General features: G+C 47.1%; 2 protein-coding genes across 2 annotated transcripts in view; both read right to left on the bottom strand.

Annotated features, from left to right (window-relative positions):
• The window catches only part of AMPD1 (adenosine monophosphate deaminase 1), a 6,395-nt gene extending 225 nt beyond the window's left edge, over positions 1–6,170 (bottom strand). The window contains exons 1-12 of the mRNA XM_010073994.1: positions 5,998–6,170; positions 5,338–5,503; positions 4,113–4,275; positions 3,686–3,905; positions 3,140–3,269; positions 2,656–2,850; positions 2,296–2,427; positions 2,037–2,200; positions 1,777–1,903; positions 1,162–1,325; positions 648–768; positions 7–180 (exon numbers count right to left, since the gene is read on the bottom strand). Of these exons, the coding sequence (XP_010072296.1) occupies positions 7–180; positions 648–768; positions 1,162–1,325; positions 1,777–1,903; positions 2,037–2,200; positions 2,296–2,427; positions 2,656–2,850; positions 3,140–3,269; positions 3,686–3,905; positions 4,113–4,275; positions 5,338–5,503; positions 5,998–6,170 (1,929 nt within the window). The remainder of the gene's footprint in view (positions 1–6; positions 181–647; positions 769–1,161; positions 1,326–1,776; positions 1,904–2,036; positions 2,201–2,295; positions 2,428–2,655; positions 2,851–3,139; positions 3,270–3,685; positions 3,906–4,112; positions 4,276–5,337; positions 5,504–5,997) is intronic.
• A 9,722-nt stretch (positions 6,171–15,892) lies between these two features.
• On the bottom strand, positions 15,893–18,762 carry NRAS (neuroblastoma RAS viral (v-ras) oncogene homolog; the record flags this gene model as incomplete). Its single annotated transcript, XM_010073993.1, has 4 exons — positions 15,893–16,385; positions 17,018–17,141; positions 17,962–18,121; positions 18,581–18,762. Coding segments are annotated over 3 exons (462 nt in total), but the record flags the coding sequence as incomplete, so codon positions are not given.
• Positions 18,763–19,105: the final 343 nt, after the last annotated feature.

Below are 19,105 nucleotides of genomic sequence, written 5' to 3'. Positions count from 1 at the left end.
CTGTACCTTGGTGTAGTGAAACTGCATGGGGTCGTCGGTGGAGAGGGACACCATGAGGCCCTTCTGGTGGAAGTCAGGCAGTGGATTCTTCGCGTACTCCAGGAAGAGGCTGTTGTTGCTGAGCGGGGACATAGCAATGGGAATTTGGGCGAGGAAGTACAGATACTGCAACACCGGGCTCTGCAAAGGTGAGCAGAGTTGCCAGGTTAGGGATGAAGTTGCCGCGCCCTCCACCTCTCCAGGGTCGCTCCTCAGGTCAGCCCAGCACCCCAGCCAGGCAGTCTGGTGCACAGAGCTCATGTGTGCAAGAAAACAGACGGGCGAGCTAGCAATCCTTCAGGGCCTGCATGGAGCATGGCAGGCCAAGGGAGTTCAAACACGCCCGAATTCAGGACTCAGTTGGCTCCAGTTGTAACAGACATATCTAATAATAGGTCTGTGAGGCTGAACCCCTGAAATCTGAATACATTGCTCAGCTACATCCTCAAACATGCCTGGAGAAACCCAGAGAATCATGTAACACAGGCTGTCTGTGTCAGTCTAGAGCAGAGGCACAATTAACTGACAGCTGCAGTGGAGGCCAGCTGTGAACACATTCTCTTCCTCTGCTATGCCTGGGCTGCTCTGCGGCAGACTGCTCCACTTACCTTCTTGAGGTTGAGACCGTGGGAGATATTATCTGCTGTCATGAAGGCTGCAAGCAGATGTGTGACAGCCCCAGCTTCCCCACAGTGTGGACGGAAGAGGAATGTGTTCATTCCACGCTGCCTAGGCACACAGAAGGGGGACTCAGAGCAGGCAAGCAGAAGGGTTAAGTGGCATGTGATGCGAAATTCCCTGACTGCAGGTCCAGCTCTGCCCCTACCAGTGGGACCCCAAGAATCCACCTTGATCTAGGAGCACATTATGTGTTCTCTTTTCTCCTCTGTGCACGCAACAGATGCATCTCTGCAGTCCCAAAGTTTTCACCCCAATCCATCGCAATTCCTACCAAGGAGTGTTTGGAAATTGCTCTGGGACGTGAAGCTCCAAACTACACTGGTGGCAGAGCGAGGAGGGCTCCACTTTTTCCACACCAACAGTCAAAGAGCTGAGACAACTCATGAGGCAGCCCCCCTTCTGCCAGCCCATCACAGGTCCCTTAGCAGATTTGGACCTCACCTGCGTAGGTTGTTAAGCACCAGGATGTTGGCATACATATAGTATACATAGTAGGTGTAGGACGGGTTCTTCTGAGAAGTCCACTGCTCTGGCTTTGGGCTTTTAGTGCAGAACATGTGTCCACTGTGCTTGGACTCATCATCGACGCTGTCGAAGCCAGTGATCTGCTTGGCAAGGTAACAAGCTGCATCTCAGAGCTCCCCAGCTCATCGTGCCCTGGTGGGCTGGCTCACCCTGCCCCACTGCAGCTCACCAGAGCCCAGCTGTAGCCTGTACCCCTGCCCCACCCAAGAGCACAGTCAGGGGCAAGGCTGCAGAGCTTGCTCCTCACAAATCCCCAAGCTCTATCAAGGACTAGAAATAAAGCTCACACCAAACCACTTCTCCAGGAGGTGAGTGGGCAGCATTTCTCTCAGCCCCACAGCAGCCAGCTCAGGGAGTCTGATCCCTCCCAGCACTTCTGGACACCCTCTGCCCCCTTTTCCAGAATGTGGCGGTAGGGCCACAAGCCCACTGATTACATTTTCCACATCAGGGCCAATACCCCATTTCTTGTGCACAAACAGGAATGTGAGTGCCCACCACACCCTGGCAGCATCATCGCACGACACTCACGTGGCGTAGAAACACACTCAGCTCTTTGTGGGCTTGAGGATTGACAGTTGCCTCAAACACAGGAACAAAGATATTTTCCAGCATCTTCCCAAAGTGTGGGAGGAAATTCTTAGACCTGAACACGTCACTGTGGGCAGAGGTAAGGATTAGCTACTAGCAGAGGAACAACATGGCCCAGTGTTCCCATAATCCCTTCAGGATAAAAAATGAGGTATGGTGCGCTGTAAGGTACGGTGCTCTCTCAGACCCACAGCACGTACTAAATCCTGGGTACTTGGATCATCCACTTCATGTTGGGGGAATAGACACGATGTCTGTTGAACCAGCTGGCTAGCTTGGGCCACTCATCAGCTGATCGCCCATAGATCGAGAGGCGAGGCTCCGCGTACTGGTACTTAGCATCCTCCAGATCAGAGCCAACCTCCTGCAAACCAGAACAGACAGTTGCACGGAGACCCTCCAGCCCCTGGGCACAGCAGCACCACAGCTTAACTGCTCTCTCCTCCCCTGTGTTCTCACCTTGATGATGGTAGCAAAGTACTCGCCATTGATAGCGTTCTCAGTCTTCAGATAGAGGTCACGCAGCTCGCTGGCACCCACAGGGTTGTACTTGGCATTGAACTTGTCAAAGCGCTGAAATGTCTGCCGCCCCTGGAGTAGAGAGGACCAGAGGTAAATATTACACACACTGCATCCCAAGTGTACCAGCTGAGCAGGGACTGATACAAACAACCCAAATGGGAAAGCCAGGAGCTGGTACCTCCAGCCACAAACACTGACGTGCACGTCATGGGTACACAGGGAGGGGAAGAGCCATGCCTACAGGGGTGGATGAGAGTGACCCAAGAGTGGTCTTACAGTAAATTCCCTACCACTTACAGCATGGACATCCAGAGAATCCACTGTCAGGTCATAGGGGTGCAGATTGAGCTGCTGGAAAAGCTGTTTCAGGGTGAGCTGTTTGCCCTTGGCATCATGAACCACACGGTCAGCATCTACACAATATGATTTCTTGATGAAACGCAGAAGATGCTTCTGGTTCATGCAGGCTGCAGCATGGATGTGCGTGTCCACCTAAGAAACCAGAGGGACAGCTACCTAGCTTCAAGGTGGGATGCTCGGATACCATCACAGGGGGGCTGACAAACCCCTTAGGCGAGCCCAAGTTGTGTGGGGAGCACAGCTCAGCCCAGCGGATAAACACAATAGGCCCAGGCCAAGAGCAGCCCAGTCAGCGCCATCCCATCATCAGGAACAATGTGGGTGCCACAGACCTTGGCACTAATATCCAGTTCTCAGGGAGTGCAAGGCACCAAGACGTCTTGCCTTCAGAGTCACTAGGGCTGTAAGCCTTGCCATTTACCTTCCGGCAGTTGTAGAAGTCCCGGTGCGGGTTGTTCTTCAGCTCTTTCAACTCATCCATCTCATTTAGCATTTCGTGCACTTGGAACTTGGATGAGAGGAACTTGAGGCGCCGATGAGTGTAGGTCTTACTAGTGAAAGCAAAGGGCAGAACAGTGACTGGCCTCCCTACCCCTCAACACATGGCCCATCAAAGAGGGATGCAGCTTTCACCTGAGGTGCAGGAGCTCATGCTGGCCTGGCCTGCCTTCCCGGGGTGGTTCTCCCGGCCCTAAATCAGAGCTTTGGAGGAAGGCCTGGCCAGGCATGAGCATACCTGCAGGGCATCTCCAATCCCTTATGCTGACTTTGCTTAAGACCCCAATCGAGATGGCTGACAGTGGCCAAGGATGCTTTGGTAGCCAGCATGCTGCACGGATGTCATCAGCGGGTTCCTCCTTCCTGCCAGGAACAGGAGGGGGCAACCCTGGCTCTGCCCCGACCTCCCGCTGCCTGCTAAGGCAGGACCTGTCCAGCTGCACCCTGCAGCACTGGGCTGTGCACTTACACAGGCCCCTGTGCGATCAGGGCCAAGAGGAAGTTCATGTCATCAACAAAGTGCTGAAGGCTGGGGTAGGGCAGGTCCTTTGGCTCATTTCTGCCAGCTGCTGCCTCGTCTCCATAGACGTAAACCACCCCATCCTTCATCTGCACATGGTATCCCAGGTCCTCGGCGAGATTCCCTGTTTCAAAGGGATCCTGTCCATCCTTCACTGGCGGGGTAAACACTGGACCAAAGGAGAACACCGTGAGGCATGGGCTGCTTGCCAGGCTCCTCCACCCCAGGCAGAGGCAGGGACAGCCCCACCACTGTGACACTGAAGAGGAGGCCCGGGCAAGCGACTCCCCGCAGAGCGCTTCTGCAACCCTTTTCTGACCCCTGCCCACCCCACACTGAAGCCAGAGAGGAAAGCCCTCCAGATGCCCAGATGTACCTGGGCCGGTGTCACTCGGCCGCCAGACCTCGCCTTCGATAGTACGCAGGTACTGAGATGGAGTCCTGGGGAACCTCTGCAGAGACTGCTGCATGTATTTCTCCCGGATGCACAGGGCACGGTAGAGGCCTTTGCAGACAACTTCAAAATCTTCAACTGTCACCTGCAAGAGGGCTGTTGCTGAATGCAACCACACAACTGCAACCTAGCTGCCCGAGAGATACCCTGGTGCACCAAGATGTAAAGAAGACAATTCTGTTCACAGCAGGGTACATACATTTATCACCCCCTCCCTCCCACTGCACTGCCTGAGCAGGGCAAAGAAGCGATGATGGGCAAAGCCCGAGACACGGCAAAGGGAAGTTCCTCACACCAGAACCCATGAATTCCAGCCACTGCCCTCTTAACTTTGCAAACTGCAGTTGGCACTGAAATGGAAGCCAGGCCTCCGCAAAACACTAAAAGCTATTTCTGGAGCCAGGCTGAAGACCCAATGTGTCAAGAATATTTGATTTACTGCACAGACAAGTGTTCTGGGCAGTCAAGAGAGGTCAGAGTGGAGCAGCATGGGAGAATACCATGCAGCACTCCCAACTAGCTACTGTCACGGCAGAAGGAATGTGCGTGTGCACGGACGGATTTTCAGCTTCCCCTCATTGTTCCTCTGCTATGCAACTGCAGGCTGAGCACCCTGCTCCAGCCTGGGAGGGAGCAACCTGCTGGCAGGATCTCAGAAGCAGCACAAATGTAATAGGAGGCTGTGGAGGAAAGGAGGAATTAGCACGGGATGTGAGAGCAGTCCTGGTCAGCTGGCTCTAGGTGACCCTGCTTGAGCAGGGGGGTTGGACAGGTGACCTCCAGAGGTCCTGCCAGCCTCAGCCGTGCTGGGGTTCTGTGACATGCAGAGAGCTCAGACAGATATAGCTGTGTGCAGGCAGGAGCAGGCTGCAACAGAACGAGCACAGCCTGGGCTGCTCTGTGCGGAGAATCCCACAGGAAGCATGCAGCACCCTACAGACTCCTGCTAAGGAGTTAAGCTGCAGATCCACCAGGGACGCAGCAGGGCACCATCAGACACTCGTGAGACACAGACTGAGCTAGAAGATGCGGACTGTCCCCATGCCCCTGGTGCAGACTCCTGTGACACTGGGCACTCCTGTGGGACAGGCAGGGACTAGAGGAGGTGGTGGTCGGATGGGGAGGGTATAGCCATGCAAGTACCTACCCCGGAGGCGTAATCCCCTGTGATCTGCACCCGCTGGAAGTCAGGCACAGTCTGGTACAGGGGGGAGGTAGAGATGACCTCGTCGATAGTGGACAGTTTGGTTTCAGACTTCTGAGCCACAGGGAGTGCCAATGCAATTGTCTTCAGGCGGAGCAAGCGCTTCTTCCTGCCAGGGAGGAAAGTCTCAGGCAAACAGCCCTGACTCCATGGGCGCACGCAGGTACCGGGTCAGGGCACTTACCACCACCACGTTCCAACTATGCACAACAGGAAATCATCTCACTGGTGCTTTCTAAGCACCTCAAACAGACACGGCCAAGAGTAGAGGCCTCAGCAGACAAAGTAGGCACAGACTTTCAAGCATGGTCTTTCCAGAGAAAAGTCTCCGAGTCTCCCTCTCCAGCAGCTCTGTGGCCATGGCCATGCTGACACCCAGGGAACAGGCCAAGGGTGTCTTTAGTCCAACAGTTGGAACTGTTGGAGAGGAAGCCCTGAAGTACCTGACAGATGCGCCTGCGAGTACCAACAATTTATCCCATGGGTGTGGTAAGCTGTTTTGACAGGTCTTGGTTTATGTTCCCCCTGCTTTCTTCCAGCTCTGGCTGGGGAGGTGCAGACAACGCTCCTCTCCTTTCCCCAACTGCCCTGGTTGTTGCTCACCGCTTTTCTGCTGTGGAAGAGGTCTCCTGAAGAATCATGTGTGCTCTCATTTCCTCACGTGAGATGGGGCAGATCTCTTCCACATCAAAAGGAGAGATCTCTTCCCTGGTCTCCTCATCCTTCACTTCAGAGGCAAAGACCTTCTCTGCGAAGGAGCGCATTGCCTCATCCATGTCTGCAAGGAGAAGCAGCAAAGTGCAGGATCACACAGGCATCTGGTTCCCAGCCACCCTGACAGGCAAGTGCCCCTTGCAGGCAGCTTAATGCTCAGCTGTCGCTTCCTTAGGACACCTCCGCCTCCATGCTGCCTGGAAGACTCTGAGCAACCTCCAGAATTTGCAACAAGCTTACAGAGCCTGGGCCTCACATAGTGGGCTGGAGACATACCGAGACACCCCCAGCACACCAGAAAAGGTAAATACAACCCACAGCCTAAGAGTAGCACAACGAGGCCCAGGAAGAAGCAAGTCCTTGGGAAGGGCACTTGTGAGACCATGCACTGGGGGGAAGAGCAGAGCCCTTACAGCTCTAGGAAGCCCAAGACCCACTTGGTCCACAAGGCATCCAGTCAGGATGAAGACAGAGGTACAGGTGAAGATGGACAGAGCTGGCAGCCCAAGGACTCGGTTCCCGCCATCACGGTGCAGCTGAAGAGCTCCTAGCTAGGGAACCGTTCAGCCCATCGTGTGCAGCATGCTGCAGAGGTGCCAGCTGAATGTGCCCTGCAAGAGTTGCCATTGACACAAGGTTGGCTGGAGCTTTATGAAGCAGGAGAAAGAAGGTTAAAAGCCCTTCTACTGCCAACAAAATACCGTAAAACAAGAACCCAAGGGCTCTTCTGGCAACATCTCCCAGAAGCGCACATTTGCATAGCAGCATATGGACACTGATTGAGCAGGTTTTGCCAGCTGTTGGCAGCTCAGCGTGAAGCGTAGTGACGATCGATGCTGAAAGATGGACCACACCATCGACAGGTCAGACAGGACAAGGTCAGCAGATGAGGACCAAAGCAGAAAGGACTGCCATGCATGGCAGAAGTGTGCCAGACCTACAAGAGATTTTCAGTAACAAACCTTGCCATTTTTTTTCCCCACAGGCTGTGGGGGGATCAAAATAGTTTATCCCTGTAGCCCTGAATTTGCAGTTCCAAGGTCCTACCTGTGGGTTGGGGGGGGAGGGGGGGACAGGACATAACACAGGGGCTTCCTTTCCCTGCTGGTGTATGATAATGCGACAGGGCTTGTGCTGAGCTACAGACATGTGGGAAAATTCTGGCACTGGGTCCATTTCTCAGCAGTGCAATGTCACAAAAACAGGATTTCAGTAACAAAAGTTGCTTGCTATTGTATCATCAATGGGCACCACCGTGCTTCGTAGAAGACAAAATGCAGTTTTTTTGCATTATCCCATTATTGCCCACTGTCAGGAACTCTGAAATAACAAGTCTCTCAGCAAGAAACGTTTTCTGCTGTCACATCAGGCCTCAGCAAACATCGGGTAGGAAGAAGAGGCCAGCAGGAGCACCATACTGTGAACTTCAACCGAATAAAGGAGAGGAAGCATTGGATCTGTCCCCTCATGGATCACATCCACTAGAAGCACAATGCATTCACATAAGAAGTTACTTTAGGTTGGATCTCTGTTTAAAAAAAAAAAAAATAAGGGGACAAAAACCCCAAACCCAAAAATCTATGAAGCTGTGAATAGGTGCAAGGGAAATTGCAAAATGTTTCACTTCCCACCACAGAGGAAGGAACTCCACTAAAAATCTCCTAAGCAGGAGCTCAGGGGTGTTAGGACAATATTTAACAAATAGCAGCTTCATATATCAAAGGACCAGAGAGCTGGAAGCAATCCATGAAAGAGTGAGGGGCAGAGCTTGCACTGCTGAGAAATAGCATCCTCTCAAACTGCTGAAAGATCACCATGATCATTTAACTGCTGTTTTCCAATGATCATGTCTAGGCAGTAACACAGCAGAGCATATAAAAAGCCTAGCAATACTCACGTTTCTCTTTTGCTGTTTGAGATAAAACAGAAACAAAACAAAAACAGATGTGATCAGCCCTTCAAAATCTAAGCCATTTTGCCTAATCATCGCATCAGTGATGAAAAAGGTATTAGTAAAGTAAAAATTTAGCCAAAGCCTTCCCACTTACAAAAGGAAGAACAGTACTTGTCAGTTTGTACAATACAAATATGTAAGTGCAGCGTCGACTGTTCCACGATACAGCCTCTGTGGTGCACACATACACGAACCACACTGCAGATGCCTCTTTGGCAGAGCTTCTGCCTTACAGCAGCCTCTGGGTTTCCCTGCAGCTGTCTGAGGGCAACGGCATCTTCTAGAGCCTAGATCACCTCAGTCAACTCCACAAGCAACTAAATGATACCTAGGCATCTAGTAAGACTGAGCTGTCTTAGAAGGTCTCTCCCTACACTTGTGTCCAGGTGCAGGGATGCAGAAGAGCACAGGGACAATGCAAGAGGACAGAACAGCACTCTCCTGCCTGAACAAGATAAGCAAATATTTCAGTGACTCGGAGCCAAGGGCTGCTTTGCTATTTTTTGTCCACAACTCGCCATCCTTTGTGAAGATCAGGATGGGTGGTCATTTCCAAGATGCTAAGTTTCACCCTCCCACCACCTATGTTCACATCTCCAATTACTCACTAAGGGGATCAGACAGCTGAGACACTGAAGTTTCTGTAGATTTTTACTCCTGGGCATGCACTGTGGCATCATCATTTTGGGAGTGCAACTCACGCCCTTTCCATCTGACCCAGAAAATTCAGACTGGAGTTCTGGCATCACAAGTCACCAGCTGCTGACTTCCCAAAGTTCAGCCTGCAGAACATATTCTCCTGGCATTTGAATTCCATGTGTTCATTTGCAAACTAAGCATCCCAGAAATGCCTGGTTTGACCTTTCATCTCTTCAGTGGATGAAAATGACACTCATGAAGGTCAGCAAACTCGCAATGATGTTGCAGGGCCAGGCTTCAATACTAGCTTCATGTACTGGGACAGTGTCTATCACACCACACAGCACTGCGATTCCAAATGTGCTCTTATCAGAGCTGCTTGGTGCTGATATTTCTTGGGGCTCTGCAGTGGCAGTCACATGCGCACACTCCCACGTACTGTTGTGCAAAGGCTGGCTGGCCCTGCTCCTGCTGCCCAGCTTGTGCTCCCACCCCCTTGGGACCACAGCACTCCACATCTTCTGAGCTGTGCCAGGTTGACCAGAGAGTCCTGAAATCCCTCTGACACCTGCCACCGTGATTTAATGGTATCATCACAGGATACATTACACTGCCGGAGAGAGAGTCTTTTTCTTCAATACGAGCAGAGCAAGGTTTAAACAATAATGCTATTTCTTTGTTCCACTACCAAAAAATGTCTCCAAGCAAGAAGAAAAACGCTCAAAGCCCCCAGCAGGGTCCCCTGGACTGCAAAGATACCACATCATCCAAATCTCAGAGACTGCAAGCTGCCCAGCCTGCCCTGTGGCTCCTTGTCTCACTGCTTGCTTTCAGACCTACCTGGAAAGTGCACCCGTGACATCGCTGCAGCGAGTTTGCAGGGCCTCAAGCAACAACCTACAGTAACAGAGCACAAGTAGCTGACTGACTGCTCAACAGCCTAACACTAATTTTACCACTTTCCCTTCCCTGTAACTAGACTCTCCCACTCTAAAAGGAGAAGGGAGGTCAACTATAAGACTATTTAAAGTGCAGCCACAAGCACTTGCACTGAAACAGGTGAAACCAGGGCTCAAATTTAACTGCTGGTTTGGGGTTTTTTGTTGGTTTTTTGTTTGCTTATTTTTGTTTTGTTGTTTTGTTTTCTAGTTGGGCTTTTATTTTACATTTAGTAGAGTTTAATCTGTTGTCTGGCCAGATTGCTACTTCCCAGGACAGTTACACATTTCTGAGGTGGACTGTGGAAGTCAGTCTTTTAAGAGAGACTAAAACTCACGTCTTCTGTGCTGAATCAACAGTTTAAAGGAAATCCCTGAAAACCCAGGACTGTTGTTTTCATCAGAACAGAAGCTGTGGATAGGTACAAATGATGTGCTCTCACCAATCAGTGTGCTATTCACAGATTTTTCCTGAGAGAGGGGTCTACTTGGAAGACTGGATTTGGCAACAGGAATTGTACAGATGTCCTCCATCTTCCTAGCTGAATCAATCAAAGAAACAAAAGGAAAGTGCAAGGAGCTGTATTTTGTTCCTGAGCGTTTCAGGAACTGCCTTTATGAAACTTTGTATTGTAATAGTAAGGTGATACTCAGTTCTGTACGCAGTGAGCCACGACCAAGGCATATCTTACAGAGATCAGCACTTGGCACAATCCAAGGTGTGGCAAGAAACTCCTCCCTTAAGCTACACACGGTGGCTTGGACCTGGCAGAGCAGGGTATCAGGCTGAGCTTCCCAGAGGGAAGCAGTAAGCCTAAACAGGTCAGAAGGATACAAGTTTTGATTTGAAACAGTGTCTTTTCCTGTTTGTTTATACGCCACTTCTTGATGGAGCTTAAAAACTGCACTGAAATTAGGACAAGTCAAGCAAAGCGTTCACGCTGTAGTCAGCAGTCTTGCTGCTGATTTAAAAAGTGACTTTGGTCATAACATTAAAACTACCACCCTTGGAAAAGACAACCTTGTTTGGAATTACACATGCGCGTAAGGGCTTCCTCTGCTACATTTTGTAGGAACAGATATGAAAAGGCCTTGTCCCAGAAGAAGACTAGAATAAGTGAACAAGTTATTTGCATGAGATACAGAGCTAGAAATAACAAGTCATAGATTTTGTCCATAGGTGTGCAGGCAGCTTGTGGCACTAGTCAGTGAAATCAGATGAGCTGGGACCTGGCACAGCATCTCCAGCTTGACATGATTTCCAGAGCATCCAGAAACTCTCTCTGAAAGATCAACATTGGATGTGAACAACTTCAAAAGATGCTGGGTCACAATTAATAAATTCTCCAGAATTCAGGGAGTTTTAGCCCCACTTCCCAGCTATTTCCCAGGAATATAAATTGATTTCCCCCTGCAGCACGCAGAGGTGCAGCCCAGAGGGCAAAGCTGGGGTGCTGGTACAGTCTTGATCTCTAATACCTGGTCTCATCTCTCATGATGACAGCAGTCGTCAGTTTCTGAATTATTCTTGTTCTTACTCACTCCCCAGTTTGGGAGTCCCCACACCACATTATTGTTTAACTATTTCATTTAAGGTCAACAACAACTGGCTCCTGCTTGCTTGCTCTCCCTTAGGGACTATATCTGCCCCTAACCTTTCTGGATATATCAAGGCTTTGGGATTCACATCTGAAACCAAAAATAACCTTTAGGTTGCAGAGGTCATCTTCCTCAAGAGGTCTCTTGATCCCCTCGCTTTTTAAATCACAGGGTCAAATTAGTTGGGTTCATGGTAGAAACATGAGTAAAGCTTGGGTATGCTGTGCTAAAGTTAGATCCAGAGCCTCTTCATACTTAAGTACGGAACACAAATGAGGCATCTTCACACTTTTTCGCTGGAAAGTGAGTGATTCACACCCAGAGGCTTCAGAGTGGCTCTGAAACCCCACACTCTTATCTCTGAGCTGCCTTCATTCCACCCAGGTCTAGTCAAAGGCAAAGGACCAAACATGCCAGAAATTTGGCAGTTTCGGGTGTTCAGAAGGATCTCCCCCTAGTTTGCCTAGCAGACGAGCCATATCACCGGGGTAGCTGTCCAAATATAATTCTTGGGCCAAGTTTTGACAGAAAATGGTTTTAATTCCTGAGGAAGTGAAGTATTAACAGAGAGAGGGTAATGTGGACACTCACAAGGGCTCTCCTTGATGCGCTGTGCCTTTGACCAACAGGACCTTGCACTAAGAAGAACCTCAGCAAGTTCTTCTCACCCCACATTGCTCTTAGCCATTCCCTACAAAGACTCCTTCCGGTCTGTTTAAATGAGCCTCTCTTCCAGTAAGTCCCTAAGGCGTGAACTATTTTCTAGGAACAGACTGTTACAGAGAACAATCACACTGGAGGAAAGCTTTCCGAATGAGCCAAGAAAACCCTTGCCTTTAAGCACTCATCTGTACTCACATTCTGAATCTTTCCTTTTGGAACAAGCAGTGATTACTGCAGCTGCACAGCGCAGCGAGTTTTACACTTCTGTTACTAGGAGTCTGTTCTTAAGTTACTTTCACAGAAAACAGATTGGACTCTGGGTTCCAGAGGCCTGACACAGTGTCTTAGGAGAAACACCCTTAACGCATGCCTGCTGTGTGGTCCACCACGATTTGCCTTATTGCAGGAGGAAAGCCAACAGGGAAGGATTTCAGAAGGCCGAATTAAGCAACTTAAAAGCCTAACAGAGCATGATTTGGACACAGCAAACTTTACAGCTGAATTCCCTATTGGAATACCAAGTAAAGAACCTTCCCCTCCTCCTTTTTTTGAGTTAGCAAGCATCCTTTCCAAAGGCAAAGTCAGCAAAAATATTATGAAGGACCCCACTGCAAATACAGATCAACACTAATGTAAGGTGCACGGCACAGACTGGTGAAGTCATTAAAACTGGACTCGGGAACAAGCCTGTGGTACGTCTCAAAGCCACTCTCACTGCTTCTTCAGGCCATAGTGAACACAGATGACACAGCTGTTCATGCCACATGACAGAAGTGACAATCTGAGTAAATCTAGACCCTGGAGAGAAAGCAGATAGCACTGTGGTAAGCTTTCTGTATGCCAGTTGTGGATCCTGTGCCAAGATCACTACCACAAAAGAAACAACCAAAGAATTCAAAGTTTATTATTTAAAAAGTTGTTGAAGAAGCAAAATAATTTACTTCAATTCAAACCAAAAGAGATGCATTATTTGAAGCAAATAATTATACAAAGTAACAACAAATCAGCCCTTGGGTAAAAAGTCCAGATCACAACAGTTCCCTACTGTCCTGGAGGTTGTACACAGTCACTCAAGGCTTGGGGAGTAAAGGGGGACCACATAGAGGACCAGAACAAAATAACAAAATTCAAACTTCTCCTTCCCCCACAGGCCTGAAGTTGCTTGAAATCCAACTCTAAGTCATTGAATTGTCTTTAAAATATGATGGTTTAAGCATCACGGTTCCGATTCAAAGTCCCACTGCTGACAATAAGAACAGAATTTGAGCACCGTGGGGAGCGGGGACACCAACAGTAACAAGCTACAGTTATACCACCTTGTTCAGCAGCTGTTCTCAGACGACAGTAACAGAAACACTTATCTCAGTTACTGGCACTTGTAATTTTTAAACAAGAGCTTTACTTTTTTTTTTTTTTTTTTTTTAATATTTTACCTCAAAGCTGTCTGTGCCTGTTCATCCCAGTCAGGACAGTAAAGCTAGCTTGGCACTAACGTGGTGTTGTGCTATTTGTTCTAAACAACAACATTTCGACTAAATCTACAAAACCACCTTTTCCAGGGACCTGTCTTCTGCAAAAACTTCTGTGCTTATCTTCCAAATAATGTTCTCAAAAGTTATTGGAGTTTTGTTGCCACCAAAACCAGAGTTCTCTTATACAGACAGCTGGAACAACATACAACCATTTACATCCTACTTGTGACTAGCACATGATTTTGTATCACTCATTATATTCGAAACTAGAATAATGCAGATGGGGGTACCACCTGTGTAGGTCAGCTCTCCAGCATCCTAAAAGCTGATGCATCCTCCTCTAAGGTTCCAAAGGTGAAACACACACTGACCTATCCATACCATGTCTTCCTCCCTTTTAAGATTTTATACAGAGAAAGATGGTCTTTCTGAAGAGAAACTAGATGCATTTGCCAGTTCCCATACAATTCTGAGAATTCACAACTTTTGGAGTTACAGCTAGTAAATTTTTAATGACAACTGGAACATGCCATGCAATGTAGAGAATTATTATGATGAACCTCCATCCAAAAGAAATAATTTTCCATACTTGACCACACAAACATCAAATGCCAGCTGCAAAACATTTCCCATGGCCACAGGCAGCAGACAGTCATGCTCTGAACTCTGCAACCCTGCTTGCCAGGAAAAAAACTCCTACATTTCCCAAATAATCAAAAAACATACGTGGGCCCAGGTGACAAGGTCTCCCCATGAAAACATACTGCAGACTCCACATTGCTCTCTTTACAAAATTCTCAGTCTGTGTGACCAGACGTGTATCCCAAAAGCTATTTTCCACATGTAATTTCATTACGTGGACAGCAGCGTGTCACACACCTCTTTAGAAGCAGACAGTCATCTCCTGCTGCAGTGCTCAAAGAATGCTTCCACAAGTAACTTATCTTCTTGAACCAAATACATGAAAACGCTGATTACAGACAGGACAGCTTGCTGTGATGGTGATTCTGTCACATCTAACTTGCAGGCATGAGATCATCTTCAAACGAACTCAAGTCACAGCCAATGCTATCCATAAAGCTGCCCACCACTATGTACGCTGCTGGAAACTACGTTTTATGTAAAAATATTGTATTTTTAGTTCTTATCAATGTCAGATCAGTCAAGGGTAAAATAAATTGCAAAAAGTACTTACAAGTACTGGATAAAGACAAAGTGATGCAGATTGATGCTCTTAATTCCAAGAAGAGAATTAAGACTGTAAGTAGTGAAAGAAGCAATATTAAAAGGAACAATTTATTCTCTCAGTATTTACTGATTTCAAATTTCCATTTGAAATGGAGAACTCCAAATTAAGATGTATGAATCTGACACGAACAAACTGAAATTAAGCCTCTTGCAGTTTCTCTGCTTTTTTTGACTGAACGCTCCCTCTGTTGGCTGAGGGCTCATGACTCTTCCATCAAATATCATCTGGGAATTCATCTTTGCTGTGGGATACACCGACCACACAAACAGAATCCCGTATCGGCAGCACAAGAACTAGGGGAGGACACAGCAGTCCAAGGAACACTGGTAGGTTTTGCAAGTGTGACCACGCTTGTACATTTCCAGTTACACGAGGTTATGATGTTTTGTTCTAAAAGAACTCGCAAAGCTTAGCAGTAATTTTCTCATACTTTGAGGTGGTTAGAACAAGCCTAGAATTCCCATCAGTATACCACACACCTTCTGCGCAGTCATTGCTGAACTTGCTTCCTTCCTCATGTTGCAGGGACGCTGCAATCAGAAGCTAGCTCGGTTTTCTGTTGTAGCTCACTGCCTTCTCCCCTTAGTGTGGACATACCGAGTCCGTGACAACCACTGCACCAAATACAGCAACCTGAAACCCCACACTCCTTCCCTGGCGAGGAGACCCTCCAGCTAGAGAGATATTTGAAAGAGACTGTGTTTACAGTCTTGTGGTAAGAAAATAATTCAGAATAAAATAATTTGCAAGTTACAGACAGAGCTAAACAACAGCTGTCCAAACTAACCAACCTCCAGTTACTAGATTAACTATTGAGAAGCTGCCCATAAATGTTGGCAGTTAATGTTAAAAACGAACAGGTGACTAATTTGGTCCAACTTGGAAAGGCAGAGATCTGAATGCTGCAGAAAACCAACACAGAATATAAACAGTTCCATCTACAAAGTAAAAAAGAGATGCAGTATGTCCCTCTCCCTAGTTCAAGAGTCTTACAATTGCCTGCTGGATCTTCTAGTCTACAAATTCCTGCTTCAGTATTCTGTCAGGCAAAGAGATCACCCACACAAGACTTGCCTGCTTGAGACAATGGGCTCCCAAGAAATTCCAGTCCTTGGGGCTCTCCTCAACCCAAGGGAACAGGGGACAACTTCAAATCTTCTTAGCAAACAGGCACTTAAGTTAGGAAAGAGATCTCCTTTTTATTACAGAAAATGAAGGATAAGTTAGGTGGTACTCCTGGCACAAAGGAGACGATGGAAATATGCTGAACGGGTGCACAGAGAGCAGACACCAATCTGACAGGTGACACGAGCATTCATGGTGGCAAAACCATTCCTGACATTACCTGACAAGCAATGATTAATGCCACTCCTCTGACAGCACTGCAAATCAGAATCCACTAGAAAGGGGACAAACATCACTCCTAGCTTTTACTCTAGAGGTAAAGTGTCATCTTTTTCACAGCATGTAGTCTCTATAGTTCACTTTTCTTGTGACTGGTTTTCTTCTTGAACAAACCCAGACAACACAGTGAGAAAAGAATCCCAGTACATTGAGATGCAACTGCTCTGTTAGCTGAGCAAGGAGGTAGATGCCAGAGATGCTTTCTTCAGATGGAGCACAGAAAAGGACCTTGTGCTAATTAACTGGTACCAAGGTTCTGGTTGCTGGCACCAAAATACTGCAGGGCATCAGTATGAGACACAATACAGTAGCATCGAGACTCGTCCAGCAGCTACATCTGAACCACGTATTCTTGGCATCTGGAACAGAAAGGCATTGCTAATTAGTGCTGTCCAGCTCTGTGATGTGCAGTGCAACAGTGCAGCACAAGTCCTGAATGGTTTTTACAGCAAGGAGCAACACTTTTTAGCTAACTGTTGGGAAGAATTTCACTCAGTTAGGGAACTCATAAATTTAATGAGTCGCATTACTTTATTTGGCTGATCTTCGAATAGCGCATATTCCAGAGGAACACAGCTCAAGATGAGCTGCACAGAAGTCAATCAATCATCAGCAAATGGCAACTGCACAATTGTGCATGCTCCTCTTTGTGTCACATTCTCCAAAAAGTCAAATAGTTTCCCAAAGGAAGGAGACGCTGCCAAGAATGATGCAGGAAAATCACACAATTATCAGTTCAGTGGAAATCCACACGCTGTAGCCAAAAGGTTGCTGTGAACAGAATTTGTTTTTCTTAAGCTTTGTGATCTACTTAAGGAGGAAAACTAAATTGGAGAAGTAATTGATTGTAGGATCTAACTCTCTGGGTATCAATGGGTTGTATAATAGCGAAAAAAATCACCTATAGCAGCTAGTATTTCTAAGCCATGCTTACCAACAACTGAAAGACATACAGACAAGAGGCCAGTAAAAACCTTAAAGTACAGCTCACCTTTTCACATCACAATGCAAGACAATCCCATACAGCCTTGATTCCCATCTTCATTGCTGTTGAGCTTTTTCATCCGGTACTGCCGGATCTCTCTCACCAGTGTGTAAAAAGCATCTTCCACACCCTGAATGCAAATGATCCAGGTAAAGTATTTATTTTCTTTCTTGAAGCTTTTGAGATCACTATTCTTCCCATCACAGGATCCCTTAACATTTTTGAAAGACACACTTCTACGGGAAGAGTAACAGCCAACTTCTCCCGTAGTTCATAAGAAGAAACCAGCACTTATGACCAAAACTCTCCTCTTACGCTCTTTGCTATTCCTCTAAGGCAAACATCCAGGGTAACAGGCATTAAAAGAAACAAGACAAATTATAACCGTAGAGAGGACCCATGCAGGAAAAAAGCTACATCTTGACTAATCACCTCCACTTTAGAATTCTTAGAATTTTCTGGCTACTGCTTAATAATTTTGTGCTTCACTCCACACTGATGCAGGCTGAACAGAGGCTGACTGGACAGAGCCACGTATTCACTGCAACTCTGAAGAAGTCTGTGGCCCAGTCTAGGGAATTCTTTCTGCAAACATACTCTTAGAACTGGTCTTCATTAAGAAGCAAAGAAAACCAAACAGGTCTGGGATGACTAACTGCACAGTCTGACCACTTCTCAGCAAGAGCAGATGAAGCTCTCTTCTTCTTGTGAACATGACCCACAGGAAAGAAAGTCAATACAAGTCTGAAGTGATCTCTGCATTTGCCTAGCCCAGTGATAAAAACAGAACTCTTTGAAGCTAAGAGTGAGTGAGGAAATCAAAAGCTAAAAATTGCAAATGGATTAAAAAATGCTTAATCCTGTAGATAAGAAAACAAGTACATGGGACAGTGTTAGACCATTCTGCATTTAGCACACTAGAAGTCAGACCAAGAATGGAAGCATATTACCTGTCTTGTTTTAGCAGACGTCTCTATGAAGGGGATTCCATAGCTTTTTGCTAATTCTTGAGCTTGTTTTGTGTCTACTGTTCTTGTGGGCAAATCACACTTATTTCCAACTAGCACCATTGGCACATCATCTGAATCTTTCACTCTCTTGATCTGTTCTCTTTAAAAAGACAAATAAAAAGAAAGTTAGCAACTATTTTATAAATATAAAAGCTGTTTTAGTTCAGTATTCAAACAACCTTGTTCTACAAAAATATATATTAAAGCCAGACAGGACCTCAGGGGTTCAAACCTACAGCAGTACATCTAACAACTCTGGACACTCCATCTTCTACTCTATGGATAACTCCACTCTGATATCTGTGTCACTTCTTACCCACTTTCTTAGAGATCATGTGCTGTATGCTCTGAACATAATTTGATTAACACCTAGATAACTGTCCCACTCTTAATTAACTAAAAACATATAGACACAGAACACAGATAAGCTTGAAAAGTTTTCTGAAGGAAGTGGGAGATTTAATATTTGTCTGTTATTTAGTTTTCACTGGGTCTAATAGCAAATGGGTCTGATGCCTTTTCCTGCCTTCCCTCCCTCTGGGAAAGACCCAGGTCATACCTGTAAAGGTTAATGTCAGCAAACGATTTACTGTTGTTAATGGCAAAAACACAGAGGAATCCTTCCCCGGTTCTCATGTACTGATCTCGCATGGCGCTGTACTCCTCCTGTCCCGCAGTGTCCAGAATGTCTAGCAAGCACGTCTCTCCATCAATAACAACCTGCTTTCTGTATGAATCCTGCAAAACACACAAGGGAATTTTAGATTAGAGAAAAACATGGTACTATTGCTTTTCACCTCAGGCATTATTAAGGGAAAATTAAAAAAAAATAATAAAAAGAAGGTCATGATTCAGAGGAACTTTCCTACGCCCCCCCATGAAGCACTAGTATCTAAAGCTAACGCAGTTACAATGCTGCTCAAGGGCCACTCAACCTTTCTTATGAAAAAGAAAAATCGTCTTCTTCATAAGAAACTCCTTCATTCACAGACAGAAGCAGAACGCTGTATCTGCCATCGCCACAGCATCACGACCGGAATCCACCCTCCCCGTCCCCCGCTGGCGACTCTTCTCGCTGCCCACG

Source organism: Pterocles gutturalis, unplaced genomic scaffold, assembly GCF_000699245.1.
Source record: "Pterocles gutturalis isolate BGI_N339 unplaced genomic scaffold, ASM69924v1 scaffold2377, whole genome shotgun sequence".
Taxonomy (NCBI): Eukaryota; Metazoa; Chordata; class Aves; order Pterocliformes; family Pteroclidae; genus Pterocles; species Pterocles gutturalis.
This window is presented reverse-complemented; position numbering and strand designations above follow the sequence as displayed.